Source organism: Pseudonaja textilis, chromosome 12 (assembly GCF_049901715.1).
Source record: "Pseudonaja textilis isolate UNSWEBS1 chromosome 12, rPseTex1.2, whole genome shotgun sequence".
Classification (NCBI taxonomy): domain Eukaryota; kingdom Metazoa; phylum Chordata; class Lepidosauria; order Squamata; family Elapidae; genus Pseudonaja; species Pseudonaja textilis.
The window spans coordinates 21,157,811-21,170,039 of record NC_142001.1 but is presented as its reverse complement, the minus strand read 5'-3'; the positions used below and the strand labels follow the sequence as shown (position 1 = coordinate 21,170,039).

The 12,229-nt window shown below is 64.0% G+C and overlaps 2 protein-coding genes across 2 annotated transcripts; both read left to right on the top strand.

Moving 5' to 3' along the window:
* The first annotated feature begins 371 nt into the window (after positions 1-371).
* C12HXorf65 (chromosome 12 CXorf65 homolog) lies at positions 372-3,742 on the top strand. The gene is made up of 5 exons (XM_087941224.1): positions 372-1,209; positions 2,010-2,144; positions 2,641-2,709; positions 3,183-3,304; positions 3,500-3,742. Exons 1-5 carry the CDS (start codon positions 414-416, stop codon positions 3,629-3,631), a joined length of 1,254 nt encoding a protein of 417 aa, XP_087797350.1. The 5' UTR covers positions 372-413; the 3' UTR covers positions 3,632-3,742.
* Positions 3,743-4,659: 917 nt separating this feature from the next.
* On the top strand, positions 4,660-11,666 carry LOC113446823 (sestrin-3-like). The gene is given in 11 exon segments (XM_087941276.1): positions 4,660-4,720; positions 5,008-5,267; positions 7,233-7,439; positions 7,938-8,120; positions 8,680-8,811; positions 8,813-8,911; positions 9,046-9,154; positions 9,344-9,462; positions 9,588-9,778; positions 10,032-10,176; positions 10,660-11,666. Coding segments are annotated over 11 exon segments (1,596 nt in total). The 3' UTR covers positions 10,750-11,666.
* The last annotated feature ends 563 nt before the right edge of the window (positions 11,667-12,229 follow it).

The window sequence follows — 12,229 nt, the reverse complement described above, 5'->3', positions numbered from 1 at the left end:
GGAGTCATTCAAGTTATGCTGCAGACTTTCTCAGGGAGAGCCTTTCGTTGGCCTCATGCGTGGAGGCTATTAAAATGCGGCTGGCTTGGATATGTTTTATTGCGTCAACTACAATCAGTTACGTTTGCCCAACACACCTGGTTTACCAACTGGGGGGGGGGGTTGGTTTGGCTCCCCCCACCAAACCAGCCAGGCCCTATGATGGCTTAGCCAGTGCAATGCAGGAACTGACCTGTTCTGGCTAATTTTGCAAACTATGATTGAGGAAACCACAGTCAGGGTGCCCTGCCTGCCCGCTTGCCTCACAGAAGAGCCCTTCATTCTGACATGTCACAATAGCTGCCAGGCTGCCCAACTCAGGAGAGCCTGCCCGCCATGCCCAAGGCTGCCGGGTATGTTCATCGTCATCAAGCATGGAGGTAAGGAAAGGTGGCCCGCGAAGGTCCCTGGGCCCCTGGGTCAAAGGGGAAGCTGAGGAAGGGTCCCTTGGGACCCTCCAGATGTTGGCCTCTCCTCCCTGGACGCTCGCAGGGGGACGGACAGGTGTTGTCCTGGCAGGTGCAACCGCCACTTCGGGCCCCTTTGAAAAACGTGTTGCATTAGGCACACAATCCTCACTGATCCAGAATCGACGCGCTTATTATTCCAAAGATGGCAGGCAGAAGGCTAATGATACGGGGCAAAGAAACTTTGGTGCCCAACTCAGTTCAAGCAGCCCTGAAGGATGGCACTCCCGCCTTGGGTGCCTCCAGCCAAGGGAAACCGCCTCCCGCCTGGGCCCCGATGCCAATGCCAGAAGGGTTGGACCATGGGGAAGCTCGGACCAGGGATGCACGAGATCCAGGCACCGAGGGCCGAGAGAGCCTCCGGGCTGCGGCTCCCGTGGGCAGCTTCTGAGTCCCTCGGAAGGGCTGAGGGGAAGGGCTGTGCCTTCCCCCTCTCCAGGCGCATATCCTTCCCTCTCCGGCCTCTCTCTCCTGCGGGAGGGGGGCTCAGGTGGCCAGTCAGGCCCAGAGCTGTTGACGTTCCCCAGGTCAGACAGGACAGGAGAGCAGAAGTCACCCTTCTGCAGCGGGGACACATGGCAGGGCCCAGCGGTGACCACGGCTCCTCTCCTTTCAGACAACCGGCAATTCCTGGCCAACATCAATTGCTCTGTTTTGCTTCTAACCCACTACCTACGTGATAAGGTGGGATTGCACAGGACAGGTGAGAAGGACCTGGGCTCCCCAGGGCCGAGAATGCCTCCATCCTTGAGAGGCTGGCAAGGAAGCGGGTGCAGAGGGAGCGTGGCTGGTGGCCAGGTTTAGTGGCTGCTGGACTGCAACTTGACTCCACCAGGTGCAGTTCAGGGACACTGGAAGGAATCTCATGCGTGGCGATTCTCTCGGCGCATCGGCTCCTTGCCTGGAAGGACGGGGGTCTCCACCACCAATTGGGAGGACACGGAGGGAGGGAGGCCCGTAGCTTTTGCATAAGGGTGCAGGCTTTGAGGCGGGGGAGGAGGAAAAGGACTTCAAAATGGAGAGGAGGCAACAGGGCTTTGGGCCTGCAAGAACAAGAGTGTTGAGCTGTGGATAGCGGTCGGGGGAAGGCTCTGCAGCCTCCATGTACACAACCTCGATCTTGCTCGCTCAATTTGGGCAGCTCATGTTAAAAACAACTGAAGAATGCATCCGTGATGAGAACACAACAGGGCAGAACACCCATAATTCACAATCCGTAGACCCTTCTGGCTGCTCCCCGAGGGCCAGGTTCTTCAGGCTCATCCGTTGACTCCTGAATCCAACACCTGAACCAACCCACAAACGGAGGGGCTGCGTGGCCTCCTCCCTTCGGACAGGCAAAACGATCAGGGGAAGAACCTGGAGGGGAGGGGAGGGGGGTGGCCCTTCTCCGGCCAAGCTGAAGCCCTGAAGGGTCGAAGGAGTGGGGGGGGGGGCAAGGCCCTTCGTTCTTGTGGCGGGGGGCGGGAATCCTGCTTCCCAACTTCCGCAGTTCCTTCTCAGATTCCATTGACCTCTGCGAGGAGAATGGGACCCTGAAGCTGATTTTCCTGGTCAAGTTCCCAGAAGACAATGCCAGCAAGTTCCTCACTGCACGGGGAACCTACTACGTTTGCAAAGTGGAGCGTGGCGCCACAGGTGGGTGGGTGGGTTCAGGGAGCACCCACCCTAGCGCCCCAGCCCTGCTGCTTCTCCAAACCTTTTGGAAAGCCCGTCGGAGGCAGATGCGGCAGCTCTTCCTGGGGTCTCCTCCGCTGTTGCCTTGACTTGAGCAACCACCTGGGTGCAACCTTCCACCCTCAGGGTTTATTGTCAGAGTACAACACATGTACAAGGAGGTTGGTTTCCACTGAAGAGGGGGAGGCCTCCTCCCTTCCCTGGTTGGTAGGCCGTCAATTGGGGACTGGGCCCGAGGGGGCGCTCTGCATGCCCCCCCCCGATGCTTTATGCCTCAGTTGGGTGGGCTGGTGTTAGGACCCTGGCCGACTGCGACTTGCATCATCTGAGTGTTGGACGTTTATATCCGTCCTTTGCGCCCCGGCATCTTTGCAGGCCAAGGCACCTGCCACTCACCTCCCAAAGCTTTGCCAGGGTCGCAGCCACTGAGGTGGGCTTCTCTTCTCCTTCCCTGCAGGGACCAAGAATGAGCACAGCTACCGGGCCTTCCACCCTCTCATCAAGTCTCCCCCGCAGGATTTGCTGGGTAGGGAACCTTGGCGAGCCTTTTCCTTGCAAAGCGGCACCATTGGAAGGGGGTGGAGGGTGGGCAGAACTGGGGAGAGGTGCCAGGTGGGGAAGGAGGGGGTGGCCTCTCCAACATGAGCCTGCCAGATCTCCCCCCACCAATGAAGGAGGGGCACTGCTGCCACCCCTGACATTGGCACCCAATGAAGGAGGGGCAACGTGGCTGGTATGGGGTTGCCAGAACGGGGGGAAGAGGTGGCAGGATGCTGGCACACGGTTCTGGACCCAGGGGGCACCTGTGAGGCTTCAGAGAGAGACCTTGGACGGGGTGGGGGGCATACCGCCCCTCTTTGCCTCCTTCAGCCCCCCTGAATTGGGGGGGGATCAGAATGACCTGCCTGGCGGGGCGTTTCTGTTTCTACTAAGCGGCTGATTCAAGGGTCACCTCGGCCTCCCCGGGCAGAACCACTGCACGCCTCTCCTCCCCCTTAGATTCCCTTCGCAACCAGTGTGAGTACCTGGAGAAGAGCCGCCTGAAGATGCTCAAGAACCAGGATGGGAAGAAGCCCCCAACCATGGAAGCGCTCCTGTCCTACATGGCCAACCAGGTGGTGGTAAGGCTCCCCTCTTGCTCTCAGCGTCCAGGACTCTGCCTTCCTCCCTCTGCTCTGCTTGGACAAGGGCTCGCCTGAAATGGGGCAGGACGGCTCTGGGCACCACGCTGGCCCCATTGCCTGGGCGGGGGGGGGCTGCCCCCTGCCCTCCTCCTAACTGGGAGCCCCCGTGATCGGTGCGGCCTCCCCCTCCAGGGAAAAGGCCCCGGGAAGTCCGGAGGGAGCATGGCCAGCGGTCTGGACGAGGAGGGCTTGCCACGCAAAACGGCTGCCGCCACCAAGGCGAGACTGGAGGCCATCCGGAAGGAGAAGGAAAAGCACCGCTGACCCTGGAAAGAGACCCCGGGAGACGAGCTCCGGCCGCTGCCCCTCCAGCAGCCCCTCTGCTGAGCACCAACGGGGGTGACTTGGCGCCCCAATAAAAGTGTCTCTGAGCCCCCCAGCCCCCTTTCCATCTTCCCTCGGAAGCCGAGGCCCTGCGGAGGAGCCGGCACTGCTCCTGGCTGCATTGTCTGCCGGTCTGTTTCACATTCGGGACGAGTGATGATGATGGTGTCCTTTCAAGGCTGATGTCACCAGGGAGGCTCCTGATTGGAGGCTCTGAAAAGAAGCTGCAGCAGAAACGGGATTTGCCAGCCCGGCTCCAGAAACAGCACGCGTGCGGGGGGGGGCAAGGTGGACATTGGCGGGCGGCTGGCTCCTTGTCCTGAGAGGGTTGTCCCGGCTGCTTTGGCACTGCTGCAGAGGACCAAGGGGACCTCCTGGACCGGCCCCAGCCTCTACAGCTAGGAGTGATGAGCTCTGGGTAGCCCCTTGACACTTGGCACAGCCAGAGGGGCACCCAAGGGGTGTTTGCCTCTCACCTACCTGATCCCAGGCCTGGAAGTCAGTGGCTAGGAAAAGTAGAGGTGGAAGCGGGCACCCCAGAGGGCAGGAAGAACCCCTGGAGGTACATTTTAAGAAATGGAAACTAGCCTTCGAACGCTGGAGCTCTCTTTGCTTAGCCAGAGAGTCTGGAGTGGTCCTGGGGGGGGGCTGGGGAAAGCTTAGGGGTCCCCCGCTCTATTCACTGCTCTGGCATAAAGAGGCGAGGAAGCTGCCTTAATCCTTGTGCTCATCTTCTTGCACAGCCGCAAAAGTTCTGAAGGAACTGCAGGGGGTGTGCGCGTGTGAAAAGAGACGTGCATTGGGGCGCCCTGCTTTGCCCCAGAAGCCATGGGGCAGGCCAGCCACTGTTTTGGGGCAAAGCTGGGCTCGGCACAAGCAGATCCTGGGTTGGCCTCGAGGTCTCGGTGCAGCCTGGCTTGCAGGGACCCCCATAAACGAACCGGGCGCTTCAAATAAATAGCGAATGGATGTTTAGAATCGCTTCCCAGACTGAAGCCCAGAATGGGGGGGGGCGCTTCGACTGCCATGGTGAGGTTGCCTTAACCAGCCGGCTGGGCATGATTAACGTTGTCATTTACGCTGCAACCGTAAGAAAGCGGAGGTTCCACGCCCGGCCTCGGAGGGAAACGAGGCTAAAGAAGCCCCGGAGCTCCCTGCGAACTTATGCGGGGCTCGGTTCGAACCTTCCTCAGCCGGACCGACCTCCGCGCGAAAACAGGACGCGGCTCCTTTAAGAGCTGTCAAGGGACACCACGCTGGATCAGTGGCCCCGCCCCTTTGCTCTCAGGGGGCGGGGCCCGGCGCTTGACGGACAGGGAATTTTCCACTCGGCCCCACATGGCCCCGCCCTCCGCCGCCCTCCGGGCCCGCCCCACGCCCGCGATTGGCCGGCCGGCCGGGCCGCCCCGCCCCCGCTGCGGCGTATGAACGGGGCCGGGCGGTGGGCACGCCCCTCGCGCCCCGACTCCGGCTGGGCTGCCCGCGCTTCCAGCCTCCCCTCGGCCGCGGCGGCGAAAATGATCCTGTGCCCCCGAGCGCGGAGCCCCCCCGCGGGAAGCCGTGCCAGAGGCCGCAGGTAAGGGAGCCGGAGCCGAGCGGGGCCCCCGGGCTGCCCCTGCAGCGGAGCCCCTCCCGCGCCGCCGGTGCCCCCGCGGACCCTCCGCTGCAGCCCCGCAGCGCCCGGGGGCTCCGGCCGGGGGCGGGCAGAGGCGATCGGTGCCCGCGGCGGAGGCAGCCTCGCCCGTCTCTCCCTCTCTCGCCCCGGCCCCGCGCCGTCCTGCATCCCCGGGCGGCGGAGGCGGGGTGGCGGCGCCCCAGCCCGAACCGCCGCTGGACCGACCTGCCCCCGCCGCCCCGCGCTGCCAATCAAACTTGTTTTTCTGCTTCTCCTCCTGCGGTTCGGCGGTCGCCCCGGCAGGGGGCGCTGCGGCTCGCCGGCTGCCGCATCTGGGACTGGCCGGGGGAGACAATGGACCGGGACCGCGAGGGGAGGGGACCGGACCGGTCCAGCTGTGGCCGCCGCCGCTCCGTGGGCAGGGGGCGTGTTCCTCCCGTGGTGCCCGGTCAGGCAGGCGGAGGGCGCGGCTTCCTCTTTTGGGGCGGGGGTCCAGTCTCTTTCCTGGGTGCTGGGCTGCTCCGGGCAAAGCTGTCCCCTCCCCCCCGCGTTGGGCCACTTGCGGCTGCCTCGCGGGCCCCGGGACCGTTTCTTTGTCTGGCTCGGTCTGCCTGCCCGGCTCGGGGATGCGGCTCTGGGCTTCATTCCCCCCCCTTGACACCGAACAGCACCGGTTCTTGAGGTGGGTAGGAAACCTGGCTCTGCCCCCTCCCCACCTCTTGGGCCCCTTTCCAACATTTCTGGGCGCCCCGTCCTGAATGGAGGAGAGGGGCTCCTTAGGAGCCCCCGGAGATTTCCTTGGGGGGGCAGGGGGCTTGTCAATGGCGGAGCCCCCTTGTTTCTTTGCCTTCAGGCAGGCCCTTTTGCTTGGGGAGGGGGCCTGGAAATGGGCTTCTCCCGTTGCCTCCCCTGAGCTCCTCTGTTTTTGCAGAGAGACCCCCAGTTCTGAGGCTGGCCAGGTCCCTTGGCCGGTCTGGTGGAGCTCCTCAGTTATGGGGAGGGACGCATCCCGGGGGTCCCGCTCCCCTTTCCTGAGGCTACTTTAATTCCAGCTCTGGGGTCTTCCTGGAAAGGCCGAGGAATTTCCTCCCCCCATCCGGTTGGGCCCTGGGAGGGTCCCCGCACCTTTGGGTGTTCCTGGATGCCTCCTGGATGAGGCCACCCTGGAGGTCAGGCTGGGCCTGGGGCAGGCTGGCTGTTTTCTTGGGCAGGGATTCTGGGCTGGCCCCTGCCTGGAAGGGTCCTTTGCTAGAAAGATGGGGGACGTGGAGCCTAGAGCCCCCTTGCCTTCCTTGAGCTGCTCCCTCCTGCCAGGGGCCACTTCTGCCCCCAGGAGCCCGCTGACTTCCCTGGCGGGGAAGAGGCTGGCCAGGGGAGAGGAGGGGGCTGCCAGGCCCTCCCCAACTGCCCCGTCGCCCACCTGGGGAAGGGGAGCCGGCTGCAGGCTTGAGAAAGGAGACATTGAAGGCCCAGCCGCATTTTGGTCTGGGCCTGTCTTGGGGGGGGGCTTTTAAACAAGCCCCCACTTGGGGGGGGCACTTTTTTCAAAGGCAGGCCAGGGAGAAGCTTCCATCGTGCAAAGAAATTCACCTCGGCTGATGGAGGCTGACATACCTGGGATTTCAAAACTGGGGTGCAGGGCCGCCTGTCCCCCACCCAAGCAGGCATAAGAACTCGCTGCAATGGCCGCTTGCAGGCCCTGCTTTCCCTTGGCCCCAGATGTGACCCCCCACGATCTTCTGGCCAAAACACACCTTGAGCAGGAGGGCACAGCCAGGTGTTTCTTCCGTGCCCTTGGGCGGCCTCAGGTGCTTTTGGTGCTCAAGGAGGGCGGGCACTGTGCAGAGAGTCGGCTGTTCTCCTAGCCACCCCCCGCTGATGGCACAATGTCCGGTGTGGCCCACGGTCTGTGCTCTTCCCGCCCAGATGGCCAAGATGAGCACCGGAGACAAGGAGAGGCCTCCCCAGCTGCTCTTTGTGAAGGCCTTGGCCAGCAGGGGCCGGATCGAAGCCATCGCCCAGCAGATGGGCTACCACCCCCACTACCTGGACAGCTTCCTCTGCATGCAACATTACCTGCTGCACATGGACGGGCCGCTGCCCTTCGACTGCCGCCACTTCATCGCCATCATGGTGAGAGGGAGCCCTGCCCAGCTGGAGGGCCGCGGGGGCCCATCCTGGAGAGCGGCTGCTTTTGGCACTGCCAGGGCCTGCTCGGCTTGGGGAGGGCGTGGTTGCCTGCTCGCTTGCTTCACTGCTGAACCCCGCCTCGCCCTCCCCCCTCTGGAGCCCCTTGCCACTCCAAAGGGATCACGGGCTGCTTGGGAGCTGCAGCTGCCTTGTGAGATGATGTGGCCCTTGGCAGTCCTTCTCAAGGGGGGAGAGCAGCGGTCCTGATCCCCTGAGGGAACCAGGAAGAGTCTTCCCCACCACCACCACAAAAGCAGAAGGAGGGGTGGGAGTGTCTGGTGGAGACTATGCCAGGCAGGGATCGGGAGGAGGGGGACCAATTGTCTGGGTTGGGGGCACTGGGTGGGCTTCTGACTCCCAAGGCCAGGAGGGGGCCCTGCAGAGCAGGTGGGGGGGCTTCCCCCCTGCTCTGAGCAACACCCCCCCCCGTGCCTCTTGCAGGCAGCTGCCCGGCATCGATGTCTTTACCTGGTGAACCTTCATGTGCTGCAGTTCCTGCGGGTGGGTGGAGACCCCCTGTGGCTGAGGGGGCTGGACTGCATCCCCCCCAAACTCCGCCGGCTCAGTGAGATCAACAAGGTCTTGGCCCACCGGCCCTGGCTGGTCTGCAAGGAGCACATTGAGGTACAAGGCCAGGTCGGGGGTGTGGGGGGAGGGGGCAGGGTGGATGCTGCCGGGACCTCTGGGCTCGCCCCATGGGGTAGCTGGTGGGCGGGAGCAGCATACGAAGGACCCCCTCCCAGGCCTCAAAGCCCTCCCTCCCTCCCAAGGGGCTCAGGCTTTAGGCTGCCTGATCGGGTTCCCGCCCCCATCAGAAACAGCCTGCGGAGGAAATGAGGCCTGAAAGGCGGAGTTGCAGCTACGGAGTTTCTGCCCGCTTGGTTCCCTCCCACTGGAAGCCCCCCGCCCCCCAGCAGGAGCTCCTGGCTCCCATCAGGAGATGCAGCTGAGGGTCTTCCTTGGGCCTGGGCGGGGGGAGAGGGGAGCCGGGGGAGTTTCATCCCAGCCGTGGTTTCGGAAGCCGCCACTCCTCCCCGGCTTCCGATCGGTTGGTTCCCCCAGGAAGAGCCTCTTTGGCAGCTGGCGCTCCGGCTGGGGCCCTGCTGCTTGGGGCCCCTTGCGCCTTGGAGCGAGCCTGATGGGGGGAGTCATAGCCTGCCTCCTTTCGTGTCCCCCCCCCCAGAAGCTGCTGAAGATCAGTGAGCAGAGCTGGTCGCTGGCCGAGCTGGTCCACGCCGTGGTGCTGCTGGCCCACTGCCACGCCCTGGCCAGCTTTGCTTTCGGCTGTGGCTGTGAGCAGGACCCAGGGCCCGAGGAGGGATGGGGCCCCCAAGCTGGGCCTCCCAGGGAGCATCTGCTTTTGTGATGTGGGCAACGGCTGCAGCCAGGAGCTGCTGCACCTGAACCGCAAGCGGGTGCGTGCCTCGGCTTCTTGGGGGGCTGGGGGGGACATGGGGGGGGTACCAGGCCCCAGTTGCAGGGCACGGGGGCGGGTCCCCTTAAGAGACCCAGGGAAGGAGCCCTCAGTCGCGTTCCTCCCCCTCTGCAGTCCTTGGATTCCTGCGTGGAGCTCAAGTCCCTCCAGGAGCGCATCCACCGGCTGCAGGCGGGCAGTGAGGCCCGGGAGGAGCTGAGGCTGCCTGCCCAGCGGGAAGGAGGTAAGGCCACCTGCCAGCCTCCCTGGAGGAGGGGCTCTGGAGGGCCTTGTCCAGAGCATCCGGGGGCCCCTGACCAGGTTGGGAAGCTCACGGAGTCTCGGCGCTGATGGCCAGGCGGGGGCCCCTGAGAGCACCTGGGGCTCACCTGCTTGCGGGCAAGCCCCCTTGCTAAGTGGCTCTGTCTTCTAGGCTTCAACGGGGAATTCTTGGGGGCCGCAGACCTTTCCTGCTACGTCCTGGATCCCAGCTTCGGCTACCAGGACTTTGCCCAGTGCCACGAGGGGCAGCCCCAGATCTTCCGTGTCCAGGTGGGCGGAGCCCGGCAGTGCCCGGGGTCTCGGCTGGCCTCCTGCCTGCCCCTGGCCTGGGAGGCTGTGGATCCGGCCCCCTTTGGCATCCCCTCACCCGACCACCCGCTTTCTGATCCGGGCAGGATTACTCCTGGGAAGACCACGGCTTCTCGCTGGTGAATCGCTTGTACTCCGACATTGGGCACCTGCTGGACGAAAAGTTCCGGAAGGTGGACGGTCTTCACAGCTGCTCGATGGCCAAGCGGCAGGGCTGCGAGGAGGCCTCCTTCAAGCGGGCCATCTGGAACTACGTCCACTGCATGTTCGGCATCAGGTGCTCCTCCCCCTTCCTGGAGCCTCCTGCAGGGCCGAAGCTCCCTGTCATTCCCAGAGCCGGGGGGAGGAGGGAGGGGGAGGGAGGTGGGTTTAGGCGATGGGCTGTTGGGTCGCTCCCTTGAGACGGGGGGACGTGGCCCGAGAATCCCGGCTGTGCCAGGACCTCCTGCCCAGCAGCCTGGCTCAAGGCGAAGGGGGAGGGGTGTCCCCGGGGCCTGAATCCAGGGCCTTGAATCCCTCCCCACTTCCAGGTACGATGATTACGACTATGCCGAGGTCAACCTTCTCCTGGAACGGATCCTCAAGCTGTATATCAAAACTGTGACTTGTTCCCCGGAGAAGATGGATCCCCAGGTGTTTGAGCGCTTCTGGAAGCCGTTCAAGCACAGTGAAAAGGTGGGTTGTGCGTGTGGAGCAGAGCGGGGAGAGGAGGAATCCTGGCCCCGGCTGGAACCCGCCCTCACCCACAGACGAAACAGGTGGATCCTCGGGGCCAGGCCCAGCGACGGGGCGGTCGGCAGCATGGATGGCTTGGGACCAGGCCTGGCCTGGGCCGGGTGCTGGGAGACTCCCCAGGGCTACTTCGGGCTGAGGCTGCTGGGCTGTGGTCCTCCTGGGCACTGGGTCCAGTAGCAGCCCCACCTGGAAGGATTCGGGCCTTTTCATTGTCAAAGCAGCTCCCACCTGCCTTCTGCTCCACCCCCGGCCCCAACTCGGCTGCTGCGGCTGCTGCCCACCTTGGGGGGCTGCCCTTCCCGTCGTCCACTCCAGCCAGTCCTGGTGGGATTCTGGAGCTGCTGCTTCCGGGGCCTGGCCCTCGGGTGGGGGAGGGCCTCAGGCATCTTGGGCTGGGTCGAGGCTCCTCTTTGCCCCCCGCAGGTCCACGTGAATCTGCTGATCCTGGAGGCCCGGCTGCAGGCAGAGCTGCTCTACGCCCTCCGTGCCATCACGCACTATATGGTCTCCTAGGCCCCGGGGCCACCTGGACTCGGACTCCTGTGCTCTGGCAGGGGCCCCTCCCCGTGTTTACTTGGTGCCATCTCCTTTCCCTCCGGGCGAAGAACTGGCCTCCCCGCAGGAGCCCCAGGGCTGGCGGGCAGCGGGCTCTGCTCCTCCTCTACAGGCCACGAGCCGCGTGGACGGAAGGGAGCCACCGGGACGTGGCCTCTACGCACTTGAGGCAGGGGGAGGACGCCGTTCCGCTCTCTTCCCCAGTCAACTCCAGCGATGATGATGAAGTTGAGTCTCCGTAACAGTATTGGGGGAGGGGCTCCCTTGTCTTGTGCCATTCCTCCTGCCCATGGGGGGGCTGGGAAGGGGCTCTGCCCTCTTGGACTGGGGCTTCTGGAGGGAGAAGGGGGGCACTTTCCACTGGCCTCATCTTGCGCTGGCGGGGCGGGGGAGTGGGGGGGGGCAACAGTGAGGAAGGGTCCCTAGCATTCTTCTAGGGAAGCCCTCCCTCCACTTTTCAGCCAAATGGACCTCGGAAGCCAAATTGCATCACCCCCCACCAGGCAGGGCTCTTATCCTGCCCCCCTCATCATATCTACCCCCCCCTGCAAATGTGCTGCCCTCCCTCGCAGCTGCCTTCCTTGCTGTGGCCCTTGGCTGACCCCCCCCTGCACCTCCTGGCCCCACGTCGCGGATCCCCAGCCCTCCTGGGCTTTTCTCCTGGGGTTCCCCGCTCCCTCCTGGGGCTGCTCGGGGGTCCCGCTTCGGGGGCAACCGGCAAAGGAGGCTGGGGGGGGGGGGGGCTGGTGCAGGACATGTGGCAGCAGCTGACTTGTTTACTGTGTAAATGTTTTGGGGGTGGGGGGGAACAAACCGTTGTGTGGGGAAGAGAGAAAAGCCTATTTTTGCTATAAATATAAATGTTTGACAAAGAACCTGGCCTGATTTCTTCTTCTGGGGGTGGGGAATTCGGTTTGGGGGGGGGCAGTAGCCCCCAAAGCACCTGATTGGGTCACCGTGAGTTGCCCTGCCCCCCCATCGCCAATGCTTGGCCTGTTGGTGTGCAGTCAATGTAGGACTCTGGAGTGGTTCAATGGGGGGGGGCTCTGAAGGAGAAGCCTCTCCCCCCCCCCAGTGTGACTCCTTCCTGCTCCTGCCTGGAAGGAGCGGCTGTGTCTTCCCAGGAGGGAACGGGGTGGCTGACTCGACCCTTCCTGGCAGCCCCAGAGGCCGAGCGAGGCCCTTTGGGGCTCTTCTGAAGCAGGGCTGGCTGGGGGGGGCTGCTTTGCCAGCCTCCCACAATGGCCAGCAGGGGCCTTTCTGCCGGAGCTGCTGGGGTCCCAGGCCACGTCCTCGTCTCCTGCACAGATCAGGCCGAACTGGCTTTCAGGTCAGCCGCCGTTGGGGAAGCTCCAGGCGGCTTCCCTCCAATCCCCAGGACTGGCGCCTTAGGTCCTCCTTGGATTCTTCAAAGCCGCCTCCTTGTCTCGGAAGCCCA

What these genes read in the sequence shown, in the direction of transcription:
- C12HXorf65 (XM_087941224.1), top strand. Translation starts at nt 414, where the DNA reads ATGGAGGTAAGGAAAGGTGGCCCGCGAAGGTCCCTGGGCCCCTGGGTC. An exon ending in GGTGGGATTGCACAGGACAG is followed by an intron (nt 1,210 to 2,009) that starts GTGAGAAGGACC and finishes GTTCCTTCTCAG; the next exon opens with ATTCCATTGACCTCTGCGAG. An exon ending in AGTGGAGCGTGGCGCCACAG is followed by an intron (nt 2,145 to 2,640) that starts GTGGGTGGGTGG and finishes CCTTCCCTGCAG; the next exon opens with GGACCAAGAATGAGCACAGC.